This window comes from Lepus europaeus, chromosome 5 (genome assembly GCF_033115175.1).
Source record: "Lepus europaeus isolate LE1 chromosome 5, mLepTim1.pri, whole genome shotgun sequence".
Taxonomy (NCBI): Eukaryota; Metazoa; Chordata; class Mammalia; order Lagomorpha; family Leporidae; genus Lepus; species Lepus europaeus.
The window spans coordinates 3,786,408-3,807,611 of record NC_084831.1 but is presented as its reverse complement, the minus strand read 5'-3'; the positions used below and the strand labels follow the sequence as shown (position 1 = coordinate 3,807,611).

Sequence of the window (21,204 nt, the reverse complement as noted above, 5' to 3'; positions counted from 1 at the left end):
AAAAAAAAAGAAAGAAAGTAAATTAGTGATTGCCTAAGGTGGAAGGACAGGACAGTGACTGCCAGTGGATACAGGTTTTCTTTTTGGGAGTGATGTTCTGGAATTAGACAGTGGTGATAATTGCACAATTGTGTAAATATACTAAAATCCATTGGTTTGTCTAAGTTTTTTAATTTTTTTAAATGTATTTGAGAGCAGAGAGCAAACAAGCTCCCCCATCCACTGACTGACTCCTCAAATGCCTGGAGCAGCTGGGATTGGCCTGGCCAAATCCAAGAGCTGGAACTCAATCCAGGTCACCCACGTAGGTGTCCAGGACTCAGTCACTTGAGCTCTCACCACTGCCTACCAGAGTTTGCATTTAGCAAGAAGCTGGAATCAGAAGGTAGAGCTGAGAATCAAAACTCAAGGATTCCAAAATGGGACATAGGAGTCTTAACCATGAAGCCAAAAGCCCTCCCCCATCAGATATTTTAGAGGTTGAATGTTATAGTTTATGATTCATGTCTTAAGAAAGAATCAAGGGGTTGGCATTTGGCATAGTGGTTAAGGTGCCACACGGGATGTCTGCATTCCACATCAAAGTGCCTGGGTTTGAGTTCCAGCCTCTTCCCGATTCCAGCTTCCTGCTGACACACACCTTGTGCGGCAGCCAAGTGATGGCTCAAGGAGTTGGATTTCTGCCACCTGAGCTGGGAAGACCTAGATTGAGTTCCTAGCTGCTGGCTTTGGACTGGACAAGCCCCAGCTGTTGCAGGCACTTGGGGAGTAAACTAGCAGATGTGAGATATCTCTCTCTTTAATAAGGTTAATTAATTAAATTTTTAATCAGAATCCAATCCCTGTAACTACTTTGATAATGTTTCTGGTTTGGTTTGGTTTTGTTTTTTGATGACCATGTTTCTCTCCTCTTTCATTAAGCAAAACAGAGCCCTAAACACTGCTTTCCTGAATACTGTACACTCAAGGTCATCGCTCTGAAATACCAACTACTACACAGAGAATTCAATGGATACAACTATCAGCCCTTTAAACAGCACCTCCAAAGTACTGTCTCTTTACAATCTGACACCTGTCTTCCATAACTCTGCTTTCTTCCTTAGAAAAACAAGATTGGAGACCAGTAGGATGTACCAAGGAAAAGCCCAATGAGTGTACCTAGAGGTGGCCACAGCTCAACAGAGACTGTTTGTCTTCCTCTCCCACACCCACTCTGAAGACAATGTCTCCACTGCACGTCTCCAACCCTTCAAGTTGACCTGAAGTCCACAACAAGGGGGAAGCAGAGGAAACTCACCCAAACATCTTGACCTATAGAAGCCCACAGATGATACCGACATCCCCAAACCGCCTGATCCTAGCTGAGAACTCCCACAGGACAAAGAGTGCATGGACATGGCGTTGCAGGGTGTCCTGCTCCGCTGCCACTCCAAGCATAAGCTTTAGGACAGTTATGACATCCACGCTAAGGACACCATGCTTCCTAGCTAGAGCGACAATAAACATTCGCTTTCACAAAGTTTCATCACAATAGCAACTGAACAGAGGAAACTCTTTTAGCAGTAAATATCCCTTAGTTTACACTGCCTGAAAGACACTGCGTTTGAGGTGCCATGATCCTTCCTATACAGGCTCCTCCCACTCCACGCCCTGGAAATGATCAGCCGTCACTGGGCCCTAGCCATGCTTCCTTCAGAGTTGGCCCACAGCAGGCTGAACACCCAGCGGACAACAAACCGAGGAGTCCAGTCCAAGTCCCTGCCTTAGAAACTCCACACAGAGCTACAGACATGGAAGTCAGATGTTGTGAGCGGGAAAGCCTGTCTGCACAGACAAACAGAAGGGAGCAGGCAGAGGAACGTCACGGACGCAAGGCATGAGATCCCAGATGGAATCCCAGCCAAGCTCAGGGCATTTTCACAGCGGCATCTTCTGGAGACCATCCAAACTGGCCATCACACCTCAATTTCAGTACTGCTTCTGCTCTTCTTACACTAGAACCAGCTCTACCTGGGGCCGATGTTTGGCTTAGTTATTAAGACGCCAGTTGGCACGTCCATATCCTACCTTAGAGTGTTTGAATTCAAGTCTCAGCTCCGCTACTTACTCCAGCTTCTCGTTAATGTGCAGCTGAGGCTCAAGTAGTTGGGTTCCCCTGCCCATGTGGGAGACCTGGACTGAGGTCCTGGCTCCCTTAGCCTGGCCCAGCTGTGGTCACTGCAAGCATTTGGGGAGTGAACCAGCAGGTTGGAATTCTCTTTCTCTCTCTCAAATAAATAAATAAAGGCTAAATTAATAAAACCACTCCACTTAGCCCAACCCAAGTGACTTCTGATCTTTGCAACCAAACTGCTCTAACTTCAGGTAGGACCTGCTCATTCTCCCCAACATCAACCTCACATAGTCAGTGTTTCTTAGTGCTCACTAAGGGCCTCAGACTCTTCTGAATGAGCTGGTCAAATCTCCTTACAAACATAAATACCGCAAACATTAAAATCTCACCTAAAAATTACTTTCTGTATAAACAAGCCTCAAAGCCTGATTATCATCATTTATTGTGCATGTGTGATTTTGACAGCTTAATTAAGATACAATCTCCCACCTCTGGGTAACGAAAATAGTGCCATGTCCTGTTAGGACCTTATAACTACTTTTCTCATTAGGTTTCAAATTCTTTTATTTATTTATTTGAAAGGCAGAGTTACAGAGAGGCAGAGAGAGACAGACAGACGGAGAGGTCTTCCATCCGCTTGTTTACTCCCCAGATGGCCGAAACAATCAGAGCTATGCCAGTCTGAAGCCAGGAGCCAGGAGCTTCCTCCGGGTCTCCCACGCAGGTGCAGGGGCCCAAGGATTTGGGCCATCTTCCACTGCTTTCCAGGCCATAGCAGAGAGCTGGACTGGAAGTGGAGCAGCTGGACTCAAACCGGTGCTCATATGGGATGCCAGCACTGCAGGTGGCAGCTCTACCAATTACACCACAGCACCGGCCCTTTTACATTCATTTAGATTTTTTTTTTTTTTTTGGTAACTGTAGTAATACACATGTAACATAAAATTTGCCACTGCAACCTTCTTTGATTATACCAAATTTAGTGATGCTGGTTACATTCACACTGCTGTTCACCATCACACTACCCATTTAATTTTAAAACCATCCTGAAAATCACAACTCTTTTAGTTTCATCAAACAAACAGTTCTGTCTCCACTCCTTCATCCAGCGACAAGGGCAAGGTGGCTCAGAGAGCAATGCTGGGTGGAACAGGTGGAGAAGGTGGCAGAGCCACTGGAGCAGCTTGGAGCAGCACCAGAGCGGTTAAACCCATCCTCAGTTCCTCCAGACAGGGCCACAGAGGCAAGAGAGACTGAAAATACTTGGTGCGGGCAGATAAAACCTGCCAAGGATATTCAGCCCAGTTAGGTCACTGTTATCACCACTTTTGCATCGGGAGACACTCACACAAGCAGCCACGGGTCATATTTAGAATAATCAGATTCAGTATAGCACTGATGCTTCTTCCCTCCTGGATGTCTGCAATAAGCTTCTGGGCCTTAAATTTGGTCAAGTAATCTATGATCAATTTCTGGAGAACCCCAGCAGGAAAAACAAGTACTTTAAAAACACTGAGTACCCACATTTGTTACAGCTTTCTTTTTAGCACAACAGTCTCTCTCAATAACAAAAGTAAACGAGAGGGAAACCTCCATCAAGGCTTTGTCAAGGCAATGATTCAGCCACCCCAATTCATAATGGCAGAGATGGGAAGGAAAAGGCAGGGCACGTTTACAAGAACACTAGGAACTCTAACTTGCCCCTCGTATCTTTAAAAGTGAAAGGCACTGTCAAAAAATAAATCATGTTCAAAGCCCTTCCAAATGCGGCCTGTGCCGAGGGAGTGTGTCCAAGTGAAGATCCTAGATGATCAATTAGAGTGGACCCGCAGCAACTCCCTAATCCACAGGAGTAGTTCTTAATAGGAAGAGTCTTTATTTACTGAATTACTGGCAATCGATTCATTTTAATAACAGTTGTATTAATCAACTCCAGAAAATACAGTCAAATGAATACGAACAACTACCATGAACATGAAATAGTCTGATGCTACTAGATACTTTTCAGCTGTAATCATATATTATTTAAGTCTATTTTCCAAAACTCTGAGCCCTCATCCGTATCTAAAAATAAAGACCTTCAATCTACCTCAGGGAATAACTAATAAGACTTAACATTTTTGTGCTGTTCATCTTCTATGATAACACTAACAGTTTTTCCTTTTTTTTTCTTTTGCAGAAAATACAGCGGTACGCAGAGAGACCTAAAATTTAAGCCCACCATGTACACCAGAAAGGAGGTTCACTTCAGTGCCCGTAGTTCAAATTCTTCCCACAGGGGCTTGAGTCAACGCGCTGATTCTTGATGTGGGGCAGGTACTTCAAAAGGAAAAGGGACCATTGTACCAAACAGCTGATGGCAGCAAGCAAGTCACGATGCAAATTCCACATAGCCAACTTCATTTTCTTATCATTTTAAGACAGAATGGGAAGGCACTTTAGAACTCATCACTAGGACAACCCTAGGGGAAGGCACTACTTGAGGAGCTGGGCCAGAGTCAAGAGAGAGGAATGGAGAAGTACTGTCTGGTAAGGAAGAGAAGGTATAGACGCCAAGGAGAGCGGCTTCAGCTCCTGTCCCACTGGAGGGCGGCAAAGGACACAGGCACCGCACTTCCAAGAGGAGCTCCTTGGTCCCCTTCACCAGCATTCCAGCTACAGGAAGCAAAGAGCACTAGCTGGGAATCAAAGTAGGCTTGTTCTTTTTTCTAAGAGCTATTTATCAGAAAGGCAAGGCAACAGCGAGGGACAAACACACGCACACGCACACACACACAGAGACAATCAATCCTCCAGCTACTGATTCACTCCTCAAATGGCTGCCAACAACGAGGTCCAAGCCAGACTAGAGGCAGGAGGAGCCAGGAACTCCATTCTGGTCTCCAACATGGGTGATGCGGTCCAAGTATTTCACTATCTTCCACTGCCTTCCCAGGCACATTAGCAGGAAGCTGGATCAGAAGCAGAGGAGCCGGGACTTACACTGGCACTCTGATATGGGAATCGGTGTCACAGGAAGCAGCTCAACCTGCGGCACCAAAGAAGCATCCGGAAAACCTAAACTATGACTTCAAGGTCAGACAACTAACCTTATCACTGTTGGGTTCAAAGTGACACAAAAGAAAATGTTCTGGCTGCTGCACTTCCAATCCAGCTTCCTGATAATGTGGCTAGGAAAACAGCAGAAGATGGTCCAAGTGCTTGGGCCTCTGCAACCACGTGGCAGACCCAGAAGAAGATCCTGGATCCTGGCTTCTGGCTTCAGCCTGGTCCAGCCTTAGCTGTTGCAGCCATTTGGGGAATGACCCAGTGGATGGAAATCAATCAATCAATCAATCTCTCTCTCTCTCTATCTCTGAGAAAGAAAGGAAGGAATAAAGGGAGGGAGGGAAGAAAGGAGAGGGAGGAAGAGAGGGAGGGAGGGAGGAAGAAAATAAATAATCATAGCTCCTAACTTTTCATAAATCCTACAGTGGCACATGGTTTTGAAAATTACAAAGCATGGGGCCTGCGCTATGGTGCAGCGGGTAAAGCTGCTGCCTGCAATGCCAGCATCCCACTTGGGTGCCAATTCAAGTCCCAGCTGCTCCACTTCTGATCCATCTCTCTGCTATGGCCTGGGAAAGCAGTAGAAGACATCCCCAAGTCCTTGGGTTCTCACACCCACGTGGGAGACTCAGAAGAAGCTCTGGCCACTGCAGCCATATGGGGAGTGAACCAGTGGATGGAAGACCTCTCTCTCTCTCTCTCTCTCTCTCTCTGCCTCTGCCTCTGCCTCTCTGTAACTCTGCCTTTCAAATAAAAAAATCTTTAGAAAAAAAGAAAATTACAAATCTTTTACAAAGACCCTCTATGATTAAATATTCCTTTCTTAATAATACTTAAAAATATATTCCTTCATATATATTTAAATAATATCAAAACTATTAAGTTCTTGGGGAAAATAAATTTAAGTAATCTTCAAATGCTTATTCATAATATACTTGTTCTTATTCTTTTTTTTTTAGTGCATCTCCTTGAAGGCAAAAGCTGGCTAGCAGACCACTCATTTCTGCTACCCAGCGGACAAGTTAACCCAGAGGAACACAAAGCTCTAGTTCCACTTAGGAAGAGACAGTACCCAAGAGCTGCCATGACGTTTTCACTTCATCTCCAGAGAAAGACAAGGTACCAATCAGTGCAGTTCAGATCGTCTACTCTAACCCTAAGTTATAACTGGACCAAAATGGTGAATCTTAAAAACACATTTTATTTTAAATGTTTCTTAGAAATCAAATCTCCAGAAAGTCTGCAAACCCTCAAGAAAGCAGAGAAAATGAAGTTTTTCACAGTTCACCGTTCATCAACTACAGGAGGCCTGAAAGATGCCAGAGGCCAGAGGCTTAGCCTCAAACCCGGCCCTGCACAGGAAACCTCCAAATAAGATTTCTTCAAGAACTGCTCCCAGGCAGCGCTAAATTACAAGCAGTGACCTCCCTGGAGGAGAAACGAGTCAACAGCTACATAAGTGCACGATCTGGGGTAGGAGAAATCTAACTCCAACACAAGGGATGCACCACTAATTTAATAGTAATAATGTTATATCAAAAATCTAAGCATCAAACAATAAAGCCATCTAAAATATTTCAAGAGCAAATTCCCCCTCACCAAAAAAAAAAAAATCCAAATTCTAGGACATAATTTAATCTCCAAGCCTAACCGCTCTGAAATAAGATAGAATACTCCGATTTAGCCAAATTTTTTTATAAAAGACATGCTGCTTTGTAACAAAGGAGCTACAACCATAGCACTCTAAACTTCCAGCAAGAACAAAAATTTTGTGTCAATATGCTCACAACACAGTCCAGTCCACAAAATCACGAGATAATTAAACTGACTGATTTTAGATTTCAATCTGGGCAGCAATCTTATATGCAAACAGCACTGATGCAAATCAAGCCCTTCCAAAATACCTGTTATCTACCTTCTGCTTTTCCTTTCAGCGTTGATGTACATGCTGACTGATGGTAAACCAATGTGTGGATGTGCCAGAAATCAGTTCAGGAATACAAAACAGAAGAGATGTAGAAGAATCAAATTCATGAATGAAAATGCTGACGTCATAGTTCAGCTCCCAACAGAGCTTAGCATGTAAGTGAAGAAACTGTGTGTCTTTGGGGACAACTGGAAGGCAGATAAAAGCAGCAGCCCTAGGTCAGCATAAGGGCAGAAGAGTGGGGGAACAGGAAAACTTGCATTAACCTTCTCCCTGGACCAGAAATGCAGAATATACAACAGATAGGGCATGAACGAGCATAACTTCTAAGGCCACAAAACTGCTTCCTGTTATTAATGTTGGAAGTAGTATTTTTTAAAGATATGGCTATTTGAGTCTCTAAATAAGTAGGACACAGTTTCCATCCCAATCTTAAATTTTCGTCCTACCACATGGCTTATCAACTAAAAAAGAAAGCATGAATTTTATTTCTCCACTATGAACCACCTGGTACTGCCACACCACACCTGATTTTAAGTCATTCTAAATATAATGGATTGGAAGCCAGTGACCAAAGGCAAGCTACTGAAATTTTTATGTGAGAGGAAAAAAATTTCTCTAATTATGTAATATAAACTAATAAAAAAGATTATAAAAAGTTGATTTATTTACAACTATTAAAAGGGCTAGTGCTGTGGACTGTTCACATTTTTCATCTCTTGGCAGAACTGAAAATACAAGTAGTAATGCAAACTTCTGTAAAGTTTACACATAATTTACCAAAATTCTTTCATTCAGGATGCTTAAGTAACTGATCCCCAGATTCCTAATGTTTCCCAGGAAATTTAAGATGATTACATTCTCAGAAAATGACAGTGACCCTCAGATCCTCAGTAATCTCTCCAAAGCACAGAACTACAAGGGCGTTCTCTCTTCCCTACCATTCCTAGAACTGAAAATAGTCATTCCTCTCAAGTGGAATTTTTTTTAATTTACTCAATAAACAATGTTGTCAATAAACATTTTAAAAGGAAGATCTTATTAAGTTAAAATGCAAACGTGCCAGCTTTATTTGTAAATCTAAAATGCTAGAAGAGATCATCTCACATTTCCACCACAAATCTTTGATAGAACATCACTACCCCCTTGTGGATTTGCAATAAAATATCCTTATCTTCAATCTTCACTCTTTAAATGTTCCATTCTGCTGAAGTTCCATCAAAGTTTACAATTTCTTCACTAAGAGTTATTTTATTTCAATTACTTTTCAAAAAAAGGAAAAACACTTAACATTTTAAAATGACGACTCCCATACACCTATTTGTCTTCTCAATGTCCCCGTTTTGGACATATGTACATATGTCAATTTCAAAATGGTAACCAGATCAACATTTCATTTGTCTTAAGAATACTTAATTTACACTTCCATTCATCATCTTGAGATTATTTTTAATCCTAATTTTTTTCATTGTAGTATTTTTTTCCTTTCTACATAATTTTACACTTTGTCCCAATTTCTTATTTTTACTCCCCAGTTGATATCCAAACAAATGGGGCAAACACAACCTCAGAAATTACTTTCAGAAAAGGATTAAAAAACCAAATTTAAGTTTTAAAGGATAAGTTCTTGATTGTATTAATGTATCTTCAGAAATGACTCCTGGCAATCTAAATCAACCTTGAGGAAAAAAACTTAAAAAAACACCTGTTTTTCAAAAGGAGAGAAAGGCTTTTTGTTTCTTTTTTCCTTTTTAGTTTGAAGCATATCTCTGGTTATAACTGCATGTCATCATAACAACACATAAACATATTCTGTTAAATTTGCATTGTAAAAAAAAAAAAAGAAGAAACAGAAGGCCTGGTTTGCCCCTTGTTACCTACACTGTCAAGTATAGATCACTACTGCTGGTGGGGGCCAGCTACACAGAGAAGTCAGTTACAAGTGGCTGCACTGCCTTGACTGGAAGCCAGTACTCTGCTCTCTCAGGAGCTGAACACAGAGTAGGGACATAGCCATTTGCAATTGCCAGTATTCATGACAATGTTGTGTGTTTTAAGTGACCAAACCCATAAGCTTACCACATGGTAACTGATAAGGAATAACGGAAGCTATGTTGCACGGGCTGTTCAATGAGTGACGCACATGTCACACGTCGACCTCACCAAGACAACACATCCAAAAAGTGCAGGTACACACCTGTCCAAAGCTAGCAGTGAGAGCTAGCCTTCAGGACGCCTTGCTTTTTCTGGAATTTTGCTGTTACAAAAATTGTCATTTTTGAATTTGGGGGTCTTGTGGAAGAAACAGGGTGGGGGGCAGGGTAGGGAAGAGGTGGGGGCATTCGAGAAACCATGAGGGAGTGGGATGAGAGGTTAGAGCGCTGCCATCTAATTAGCTGCCAGGCATGGCTATGGTTTCAACTGTTAAGAACCAACCCCAACCATGTATTCCAAGACATGTCACTTGTGCATCAGCAACTATCAAACTATACTGCAGCCAGCCGCAGCCAGCACTTTCTCCTTCAGAGCTACTCTCCACTAAAATTGTAAGGGATCTTATCTTGTAAGTTGGAGAAAACAAAATTGTGCTCTTCCAAAGGAGCAAAGGAATTCATGTCCAAGAGAACACGCAACTACATCAGGAATGAGCAAAACACTGGAGTGAATGTGGAAAAAAAATTCTTAAAAAATCTCTGGTCCTTCCATATTAGCTATGCCCATCAGCTGAAAGTAAATGAACAACCATTTAAAAAAGGAGTGAAAGGGGCTAACACAGACCTCTCTTCGCAGTGGGGTACTTAGTATTTCTTAAGTCCAGGGTAATGAAGCTTTAAAAAAAATAGATCAGGATGGCACTACCAATCTTTACACAAGCAGGCCTATGACCTTCCATAAGCAATGGCATTCTAAGCAGAAAGATGTAATACAACCTTGGAAACACACAGCCAGCATACTGATGTTAAAAAAAAAAAAAAAAAAAAAAAAAAAAACCACTCTTTACATTGTCCCACCATTAAAAATCATGAACTTCTGTCCACTGTCAAAATATACAGAAATAAACCTCCTTACAAGACAAATGCTTACACTATGGGATGGCAGGCCATCTATGTGTTTACAAGTCTTTCTAATATGGCATAACCACAGGACTGACACTACCACAAACATGACAAGTACAAGAATCTGATCGTGTATGATCAACCTATGTCCTAATTCTGACAAAGTTTTCAAAAAAAAAAAAAAAGAAGAAAAAGGAAGATTATATACTAGAACCTGGAAAGCAAAGTGAATGACTACACACTATTCAAGTTCTATGCCCAAGTAAATGTACTGTTGTCACAGAGACAGAAAGAAACTCACTAAATATAGCAAAAACAAATTTCCAAAATGCTACATGGGGAAGCCCAGTGTCTCACCCCAGCATGTCATCTGGTGGCAAACACTACAACCACCCCATCCTGCCCTATCCACCTGCCTATCCTAGGGAAATAAAAATAATACCATGTGCTACAGGACAAAAGGGACAGTGGGCACCCCTTACTGAAAGACAGAAGGCTACAAACACAGTAAACCTACAAATACTCACACTTTTTTTTTTTTAATAATGAGGACAAGCGCAATAAAGAAACCTCCTTTTATAGGAAAGGGCAAAAAGTAAAAGAAAGGCTAAAAAAGGAAAGGAAATAGAATTTAAGTCTTGTAAAACATCAAGAAACAGGGCATGGTAAGTGACTCTGGAAAACACACATCTTGGAAAGCGATCTGTAAAATGGAAATACACACACCACCTGTTAGCACAAAAAAATATTCAGTCACATACTCAAAGGACACTGCCAAATTACATACTACAACAATCCCACACAAGAGTTTGCACAGAAGTGAAATACTGGCGGAATTGGTTTCCACATACATTGTGGAAGGTGGATATCTGCTTAATAAAGAAGGAAAAGAAAATGCCCTTCATGTTGATGTTTAGTATCATCAGTATCATTGTATATAACCTCCATTCAAAAAAGAAGTATGAGGCTATTTATTTTTAAAAAATAACAACATTAAAAAGCACAAAAAATTAAAAGTCACATAACAAAAGCAGCGGTAATTGTATCAACGATCTAGCCCCAGAATGGTCAACACTTAATTAAGCATTAAATTTAGATATAACACGTCCTGGCAGTGAAAATACTAACAGCAGCTCATCCAGTTCTTGCTATCTGATGAGATGAGCCATGCAAGTTAATCAGAAGAAGAAAATATCTTCTACCACTTCCTTAGATGAAGGATGTGTGTGATTTTATATTCTACACGATACCTGGAATAGCACTGCTGTCCACATGGTAAACAAGCATTCCAATCAGTCATCTGACTAAACGGTTTAAAAGTTATGCCTAGACAATTAGCCTGAGAAGGCTGACTTGACTTTCTTCGACACCCACATCCCACACAGACTTGGGAAAAGCCTCTCCCAGCCTAAGCTCCACCCTCTTCACCACCCCTACTCCTGCAGGGAGGGGGAGAAAAGCTCAACAGCACAGTACAGGGCATACATCTGTAAGATTACAACTCAAAAAAAATAAAATAAAATAAAATCCAGGGAAAAACTCCTTACAAGACTATAAAAAAAACAAGCACTAGATACACAGGAATGTCATTCACACTAAAAGCCTAACAAGCTCCAGAACAGTCCCAAGCAAAAAAGCACAGAAAGCCCCACAGGTCCTTGCACATAGCAGATGCTCCGGGAAAGGTCTCCTCAATGACTTCAGATAATGAGAGAATGGATATAAAAATGACTTCTCCCCAAACGGACAACTTTCTAAGATCTCAAAAAAGAAGCAACTGTCACAACTATGAGGAAAGAAAGGGAACATGAGAATCACTTTCTTCTGCTTCTTCCAGAGGGAAATCAGAAACAAGTACAACTGCACACGTATTTCCTCAGAACTTCAGAAATGGGAAACCAAGAATGGCACAAAGTCATGAAAACAGTTGGGGGGAAATGTTAAACCACAAGATGAGCTCCTCAAAATCAGAAAGAATCAGGGCTAACGTCTGCCATTTACAGGGGACGGAACTACTACCACCGTACTCTCAAAAGCAGGCTCTTTGTGGGGACCCTCAGCCACCAGCACCTACAACCGAAGGGAGAGAGAAGAACGTGGCTGAGCAGGATGCATAAGGAAGTCCCAAAGGGCAAGAGCGATGCTGCTTTTCTGAGAATGAAAAACTGACCCCATATGACCTTGAGCAGAGGTACTGTATATGTGTCAACATTTTGAATCCACTCAAGGATGAGATGTGGAAACCAAACGTGTCCCAGGAGCAGGGTAAGTAAGGTTTTCAAGAAGACAAGGGGAGAGGCGGCCATCCAACCCTGTCCAGAAAGCCGAGCCTAAGTGGTCAGAGAGAGGAAAGAGTGACGTGCCAGCAGAGAGACGTAAGCAAGAAAGTGGCTCGGAGCACCCACTGAGCCTGCTTACCTGCAGGAGGGCGCCTGGTCCCGGCACAGCTTCCAGGGAACCCGCGGATGCAGAAGGCACAATCACACTCAACCCGAGAGGGAGAGCCTGACTTCGCACGCCAGCCTGAAGTGTGCGGCTCTAACCAATCTTCACAACTTTTCCTTGTCTTGTGCCTTGTACAGAACACCCTTCTTAGCAAGGAAAACTACAAAAGGCACGGAAAGGGGCACAGAAGAGCCACTATAAGAAATGAGCTGACTCTCTGGGTAAACGCCAGCAATGTACAGCAGGCCGTCAAAGCTCACTGATACTTCCCTAAAAATACACAACTCCCATCGAGCTGCTCAGATACAGACAGAATAAAAACGCACAAAAATTAAAAGAAGCTCACAAGAAGGAAACTGTGGTCAACGGCTCTACTTTCTGGTGAAGGGCACCACGCCCACCGGACAACTCACTATTAACTAAAAGGCAAAGTCGACAAGTCCAGGCCCAGTGCTGAGCAAACCTCCAGATGACCACATCTCCTTAGTAAATCAAGGCGGGCAGCTCAAAGGCCTGAATGCCAGGGCCCAAAACAGAGCCTGTTGGAGAGGACTTGTGTCCACACTAGGCCTGTCGAAAAGTAAGACTGCTGAGGGACAGCAGCCAGCTGTCAGAGCCATTCTGAGCTCTGCCAGGGAAGGAGTGAAGGAGACCAGGAGAAGCAAGGCACCTGACCTCAGCCAGACAGCCCCAAGGGCTCCCACTACCCCTCTGCCCAAGGAAAGGAACCGGAAGAGCCCCCTCCCACCCTCAGGAAGAGTGAAGGGCCTCTCCAAAAGTACCTCTGGCAATTATTTAAACAGCCAAAACATAACTGGGATATGTTTATGGAAAATCATTCCTGGTTCTGTCCGAGGAAAGCACCTCTCCTCACCCATCCCCTGTCGTTTGCCCAGAACACGTGAAATCTTCCCCCCACTGCAGTAAAGAATCAAGCAGAGAACGAGCCTCACCCCTCAAGTCGGAACGCCCAAGTTTGGGTGCTCATCGGTGAGCACTCAGGGACGTGCTGAACATTCGGGATGTCATTCTACTCTACAGAGCAGATGACAAATAAGAGAGCAGAGAGAACTGCCCATTGATCAGTGATTCTTCTCAGCCTGAAGACTTCCCAACAGCAGCAACACACGTCTGTGTTCCTTCACACACAGGTCTCTGTCGAGCCAGCCACCTCAGCTGCTGAGTTCCCATACATCTGTGACGCACTGATCTCTACGAATATAACCCGCAGGTAAGTCTGTCAACAACCACACACCGCGGCACGACCACCTCTGTCTGCTTCACCCAAAGAAACCAGAACGGCAAGAGAGAGAAAACATTCAAATTTCCTCTCCGCCCGAAAGCTACAAGATCCCAAGAAACGTTTGAAACCCACAAGAGACAACACCAGGGCCAAAGGAAGGTTCTAGTACAACAAGGAGCACACAAGCAACCTCTTCCCGAATGGCACGTGGGCGACTTGGGTGTCTACACTCCCTTTTCTGGATGGAAAGGCATATGGCTTCTCCCTACCCAGCCAACACGAATACAATTTGAGAAAATTAGAAAAAGTCAAGGTAACAGGCTCCCTAAATATGGCTGACTGGAAACAGAAGCCAGAAGGAGGATATGAGTTCTCTCAAAAAAGAATTGGGAAGTTTATTTCCAGGGACGGTTCAGAGACTCCTGAGTGTGGGACGCACAAAGTCTGGTTCTTGCTGCACAGAAGACGGTCATCAGAACAGACACGCAAGGACGCAAGACGCCCCTGGAGCTGGGCAGTGTCACCTGGGGACTGCGCCCTCCCACGGAAGGGCCAGCGGCAGAGAAAACCACTCGGGCACACGAGGGAGTCCTGGGGCTCTTTTCCACTCAGCTGCGAGGCACAATGGAGACCCTGCCCTACATCCTCCTGGGGCACCCTCCTGGGCCCAGACAAGAACTCCGAGGAGAGGGCGCGTGTCGGGGGAGACAGACAAACGGGAGGGGAGCACGGGCCCCTAGCAAGAAAGAGGGCAACTCAAAGGGTGTTCAGGAAATGAGCTCACCCCAATCCAGGAAAGTGTGCGGAGAGTATACCCAATCTCGAAGTATCTGCTCTCCCATTTGGAAATGACTTCGGAGCCACACAGGCCCCCACGGTCCACGGGCGAGGGAGGAGCACAGGTAGCCCGAGTCCCCTTGTCCTGGCCCAAGGGTCATCGGAGAGCGTGCCGAGGCCCCAGGAGCTCCCACGGAGGATGAGCGGCTCAGACGGACCCCGGAGCCAAGGGAAGATCGGGGTCACGGAAGGTAAAGGGCAAGGGGCCGTGGCGAGCCCACTCGCCGTGGACACGGAGACCCCACCCTCCCGGCGGGGAGGGGGCAAGGGCAAGAGTACGAGGCGAGCGGCTGCGAGGGGCGGGGATGCTGCGCAGGCCCCCTTCCCGGCCCGGGGCTCGCACGAGGCCCTCCGCCGGGGGTCCCCCTGGCGGGGAGCGGCGCCCGGGGCTGCGGGGGGCTGCCGGGGAGGGCACGGCGGCCCTGCCCGCCGGAGGGCAGGGCGCCGCCGCGGCCGCCCGAGGGGGACCGGCCCGGAGCGGCGGGGCGCGGGGCCGGGGGCCCGGGGCCGATAAACTTTCCGCCCCGCGGCCCCCACCCCGGGCCGGCGCCGGGGGCCGCGCGGGGCTCCCGAGCGGCGGGGACTGCCCGGGCCGGGTGGGGGAGGCGCCGGGCCGCCGCCGGCTCCTCCCCCTGCTCGCTGGGCCCGGCCCCCGCCCCGGCGCCCCCCGCCCCCGGGGGTGGGGGGTGGGGCGCCGCGCTCCGCCGGCCCCGCGAGTCACCTCAGGACTCGGCCGCGCTCCGCCCCCCCCGCCGCCGGCCCCCTCCCCGGCCGGGGCGCCCGCCCGCCGCGCCCCCGCGCTCCCGCCCGGCGCCGCCGATGCCCGGGATGTCCGGCGGGGCCGCGTCCCGCCGCCCGCCGCGCCGCCCCCCGGCCCCTCGCGCGCCGGCTCTTACCTTCCGGCTTGTTTTCGGCAGCCATTTCCCCTCCGCGCGCCACATCCTCCTCCTCCTCGCGACCGGGACCCCGAGCGCGCGCCTCGTACCGCCGCCGCCGCCGGCCCAGCCACCCCGCCGCCGCCGCGCACCCGCCCTGGCCCCGCCCCGCGGCCCACGCACAGCGCCCGTTGGGCCGCGCGGCTGCCACTCACCGCTCCCACCGCCAATCGCCCTGCACCAGGGGTCTCACTACTCTCCGGGAGGAGCGTCCTATCCATCTGGCCCATTGGCTGGTCACCACCCAAAGGACCGAAATGATTGGTCAGGCATCAACGCCCCCTCCCCACCCACTCCCAGGAAAGCCCGCCTTCCAGACCTAAACAAAGCTTCCCAGTGGCCTGGGCCCGAAAGGGCTGCCCAATCACGACGGGGCCGACACGGAATATTTCCTCGAGGCCGAGACGTGGCGTTTTCATTGGGCGTCACTACAGTGTTTCCCAGGCCGTCCAGACCAATCAAAGGGGGTTCCCGGAACTCGGGAGCGGCGGAGGGAAGCCCCGCCCCTAAGCGTGACCGTCATGAGGAAGGCGCTCGCTCATTGGCGCGCTGGGGCTTTTCCCGCGTGCTCCCGGGGCTGAAGGACGTTCCCGGGGAAGCCGCTGCCGGCGCGTGGGGTCTCGGTGGCCGCGGAGGGCGCGCCGGGATCTCCGGGATCCCGCCGCCTGTCGCTGCCGGCGGGGCGAGGGCCCGGGGTGGGAGGGGAGGCCCCTCTCGGCGCCGCTGTCCGCCGGGACGCCGCGGCCCTGAGCCGGTCAGCGCGGGAGCCCGGGCGTCGCTGCCGGCCGCGGGGGAGGGGCGCGCGCGCGCCTCCCGCCAGGCCCCGCCCCGCCCCCCCTGCGCCGGCGCCCCGCCCCCTCGGCCCCGCGCCGCCGCGGCCCCGGGGCCGGCGGCCCGCCCGCGTCCGCCTCCGGCTCCCCGCCCCCGGTGTGCTCCGCTGTCCCCTTTTCCAGCGGCTTAAAATACTGAAACTTTATTTTGGTCACGTTGCCCACGTGACCGACGGGGCGATGACTCAGAAGCGCCTGTCCCAGGAGGAGGCCGCCGGAGGGAGCCGTGGAGACGCGCGGCCCCGCGGCGCGCCGGGCTGGAGGACGGACGAGGCGGGACGGGGCGCCCGGGGCCCCCGAGTGCGAGGCCCGGCGTCCCCGGCCTCCGCGCCGCTGCTGACGGGCGCGGGGTGGCCGCGCGCGCTCGCGGACCACCACGCTCGCGGACCACCAAGAGCCCCTCTGAGGAGAAGTCGCGGGCGGAGCGCGCCGGGAACGAAGCGGGGGCCGAAATCGCGAAGTTGAACGGAGATGTTCGCCGAGAGAGGGAAAAGTTGAGGGAAAAGCGGAGCCGCGGGCCCCGTGAGGGCTGGAGCGCGGCTGGCGGGGAGCGTTGCCGTTTGTCGCTGTCGCTGAGGAGACGCGGACGCGGGAAAAGCCGAGCTTGGAAGACGGCGGGAGCGGGGGGCAGCCCCGACGACGCGGGCTTCGCCGGCAGGGCTGCGGTTTCCCGAAGACGTCCCAGAAGAGTGTTTCTGTAGGACGTGCTCGTCTCTCCACAAACTTCTAATTTTATAAGCCTCAAAAAATGCAAACTTTGAACAACCAGGGTGCAGTATTTTATCGATTAGCATTCTTAATAGCACCTGTGTTGACGATTTCTGCAGTGGAACATTCTTAAAAGTGCTGGTGGCGTTGTGAATTAGTATAACCCTTTTGAAAAGCAATTTTACAGTGTGTATTAAAAACCATAAAAACGTCTGCATCTTTTGACCCAGTAATCTTACTTCTGGGAATCTGTTCTAAAGAAATAACACGAAATGCAAAAAAAAAAAAAAAAAAAAAAAGCCGTGTGTGTGAAGGTATTTGCAGGATCACTGTATGTGTTACACACAAAGCAGCAGCCTCCTACCTACGTGGGCTAATGTCGGATATTCAGCAAGTGAACCTCCGTTGTGTCCCACCCACACAATGGGACATCAGAAACAGAACAAGGACAAGGGTTGTGGCACAGCAGATTAAGCTGCCTCTTGCGGTGCCAGCATCCCGTATCTAAACCCCAGTTCCAGTCCCAGCAGCTGCTCTGCTTCTGAGCCGGCTCCCTGCCAATGCGCCGACAAAAACAGATGATGACCCGACTGCCCGAGCCCCTCCTTTTGTGGGAGGCCTGGATGGAGTCCCTGGACCCTGGCTTCATCTGACTGTTGTGAACGTTTGGGGAGTGAACCAGTGAGTGCCCGATTCTCACACTCTCACTGGTTTTCTCTGTCATTCCACTTCACAAATGAATATTAAAAAAAAAAAAACAACTTTACCATTGCTGAGAGGGAGAAGTATTCAGAATTACGGTGCTCATTTATAACATGTGATTCGACGAGAGATACAAAAAACTGCATTTCAAAAAAATACTGGTGTACACCTCAAGTGACATTTAGGGGATTATGAGTGACTATTTTCTGTAATATAGTTATAATATTGTTTTTATATTTAAAATACATATTTAAATTTAAAATAATTCTATTGTACCTACTAAGGACCAGATGCTAAATTATAAAGATGAATAAAGTTGAGCGTCCTCCTTCAAGGGATCACAGTCTTGCAGAGTGAACAAACAGCAGGACACGGTGTGGTAGGGACACAGAAGGAAGTGACTATAAGCTGGGTATCAAGGGCTGACGCCGCGGCTCACTAGGCTAATCCTCCGCCTGTGGTGCCGGCACCCCGGGTTCTAGTCCCGGTTGGGGCGCCGGATTCTGTCCCGGTTGCCCCTCTTCCAGGCAAGCTCTCTGCTGTGGCCCGGGAGTGCAGTGGAGGATAGCCAGGTCCCTGGGCCCTGCACCTGCATGGGAGCCCAGGAGGAAGCACCTGGCTCCTGGCAGCCACTTGGGGGGTGAACCAACGGCAAAAGGAAGACCTTTCTCTCTGTCTCTCTCTCACTGTCTAACTCTGCCTGTCCAAAAAAAAAAAAGAAGGCATCACCGTGTGACTGGCGCTGTGGCATAGAGGGTTAAGCCACTGCCTGCAGTGCCATCATCCTGTATGGGCACCAGTTCAAGTCTCAGCTGCTCCACTTCCCATCCAGCTCCCTGCTAATGTGCCTGGGAAAGCAGCGGAAGATGGCCTAAGTACTTGGGCCCTTGCATTCACATGGGAGACCCAGAAGAGGCTCCTGGCCATTTGGGGAGTAAGCCAGTGGATGGAAGATCTCTCTCTTCTCTCTCTCTGTAACTCTGCCTTTGAAATAAATAGATCCTAAAGAAGAAGACATCGCCTTTACCATGGGAATTACCTTAAATGCAGGCCTGGCTCTCCTAGTGCGGAAGGGGATGTTCCCAAGATTCTTGAGATCCACAAGGTTAGAACTGATTTCTTCACAACATTGTGTCAGTCTCTCCCACATGCACGGTGGAGTTTTCCAGAAGCTACATGACATGTTGTCTCAGACCATATGCAGAAGCAGATCAGACTCCAACCATCTTCTATTAAGTCAGGCACTGCAGAGATTTGCAAAACTAGATAGCGATGTCAGTGCTAATTTTTCCAGTTTTGGAAAATGTCCTTCTCATAAAAATGACTTACATTAACATGTAATGGGTTTATTATTATTTAATAATTTAAAATAAGCAGGTAAACTTTTTTTAGTGTCTCAGTTTTAGTTGCAAAGACAGTACCTAAATGTAGATAAACCAACCCACACACAACAAGACTCTTTGAAGTCCTCAGGAGTTGGTAAAGGGACCCTGAGACCAGAGTGTCTGGGAATCCCTGAGACAGACAGTGAGAGGCATGGAGGACTCACTGGTTGGTGTTTATTTTGTTTGCTCGAGGGATAGCATGAAATGGGAATTCCAAGTAAAGGATGCAGCCCATTTAGGAAAAAAGGGTAGTAGAAGACACACTTAGAGGACCGCTTGGGATCCTGCCCCCTTGGGCCCTGATGTTCTTCACCGGAAAAAGTGTTACCACCCATGGCCTGCATTTGGTTCAGCAGTTACACCTCCAAGCCACCACATGAGATCCCCACACTCATATTGTAGTGCCTGGATTCAAGCCACACCTCTGCTTCCAACTGAGGTCCCTGCTCCTAGCTTGGCCTGACCCACCCACCCCTGCTGTTGAGGGCACTTGGATCAACAGATGGAATCTCTCTCTCTCTCTCTCTCTCTCTCTCTCTCTCCCTCCTCCCCTCCCTCTCTCCCTCCTCGCCTCCTTTTCTCCCTTCCTTCCTTCCTTCCCTTCTTCCAAATAAATTGAAAATAAGTTTTTAAAGATTTATTTTATTTGAAACAGTGACAGGGGGAGTGGGAAGAGAGAAAGAGATCTTCTATCTGCTGTTGCACTCCCCAAATGGCTGCAATGACTGGGGCTGGGCCAGGCCGAAGCCAAGTGCCTGAAACTCCATCTGGGTCTCCCACAAGGGTGACAGGGACCCAAGGGTCATCTTCCACTGCTTTCCCAGGCATATTAACAGGGAGCTGGATCAGAAGCAAGAGAAGCCAGGACTCAAACTGGCACTCTAGTATGGATGTCAATGTCACAGGCAGTGGCTTAACCCACTGCACCACAACACCAGCCCCTGTTTTTGGTCTTGTTTGTTTTTTTTTTTTTTAAGATTTATTTTATTTATTTGAAGGGAAGAGTGACAGAGGGAGAGACAGGGAGAATAAAAGTAAATTTTTTTAAAAGTTGCCATCCTGAAACATGATCATTAGATAGGTGATGAGCATATTAAATTGTCACCCTAAAAATATTTGTAAAAAGCATTCTCTCAATGGTCAACTTCAAGAAATAAAGTGCCTTTAACAGTCTTGGTGTTAACAAAAATGAAAATGCTTGGGTTTGTTTCCTTCATTTAGAAGTAACTGGCCAGCGCTGCGGCTCAATAGGCTAATCCTCCGCCTGCGGCACCAGCACCCTGGGTTCTAGTCCCAGTCGGGGCACCGAATTCTATTCCGGTTGCCCCTCTTCCAGTCCAGCTCTCTGCTGTGGCCCAGGAGGGCAGTGGAGTATGGCCCAAGTGCTTGGGCCCTGCACCCGCATGGGAGACCAGGAGAAGCACCTGGCTCCTGGCTTTGGATCACCGCAGGCCGCGGCGGCCATTGGAGGGTGAACCAGCGGTAAAGGAAGACCTTTCTCTCTGTCTCTCTCTGTCTCTCTCTCACTGTCCACTCTTCCTGTCAAAAAAAAAAAAAAAAGTAACTAAAGTTTACGAATTACTGGATTGGGAAAGCAGAAAATGTGGACAGACCCATTTCAGAAACTTAAACATTCCTGAAGGAGAAGTGATCCACCACTGCAACACTGGCATCTCATATCAGAGTGCCAGTTCGAGTCCTGACAGCTCTACTTTTGATCCAGCTTCCTATTTTTTTTTAAAGATTGATTTACAATTGGCACTGTGGCGTAGTAGGTTAAGCATCCACCTGCGGCACTGGCATCCCATATGGGTGCCATTCGAGTCTTGGCTTCTCCACTTCCCATTGAGCTCCCTGCTGATGTCCTGGGAAAGCAGTGAAAGATGGCCCAAGTGCTTGGACCCCTACACCCACATGTGAGACCTGGAAGAAGCTCCTGGCTCCTGGCTTCAGATCAGCCCAGCTGATGGAAGAC

At 47.9% G+C, this 21,204-nt stretch overlaps 1 protein-coding gene across 2 annotated transcripts in view; it reads right to left on the bottom strand.

Annotated features, from left to right (window-relative positions):
* The window catches only part of CAMTA1 (calmodulin binding transcription activator 1), an 869,043-nt gene extending 853,360 nt beyond the window's left edge, over positions 1 to 15,683 (bottom strand). Inside the window, exon 1 of one of the 2 annotated variants that reach the window (XM_062190365.1) lies at positions 15,566 to 15,683. In XM_062190365.1, coding sequence (XP_062046349.1) covers positions 15,566 to 15,590 — 25 coding nt within the window. In that variant the 5' untranslated portion in view covers positions 15,591 to 15,683. Of the gene's footprint in view, positions 1 to 14,616; positions 15,044 to 15,565 lie in introns of those variants that run through there. The other variant, XM_062190364.1, reaches the window with a different exon arrangement.
* Between the last annotated feature and the right edge of the window lie 5,521 nt (positions 15,684 to 21,204).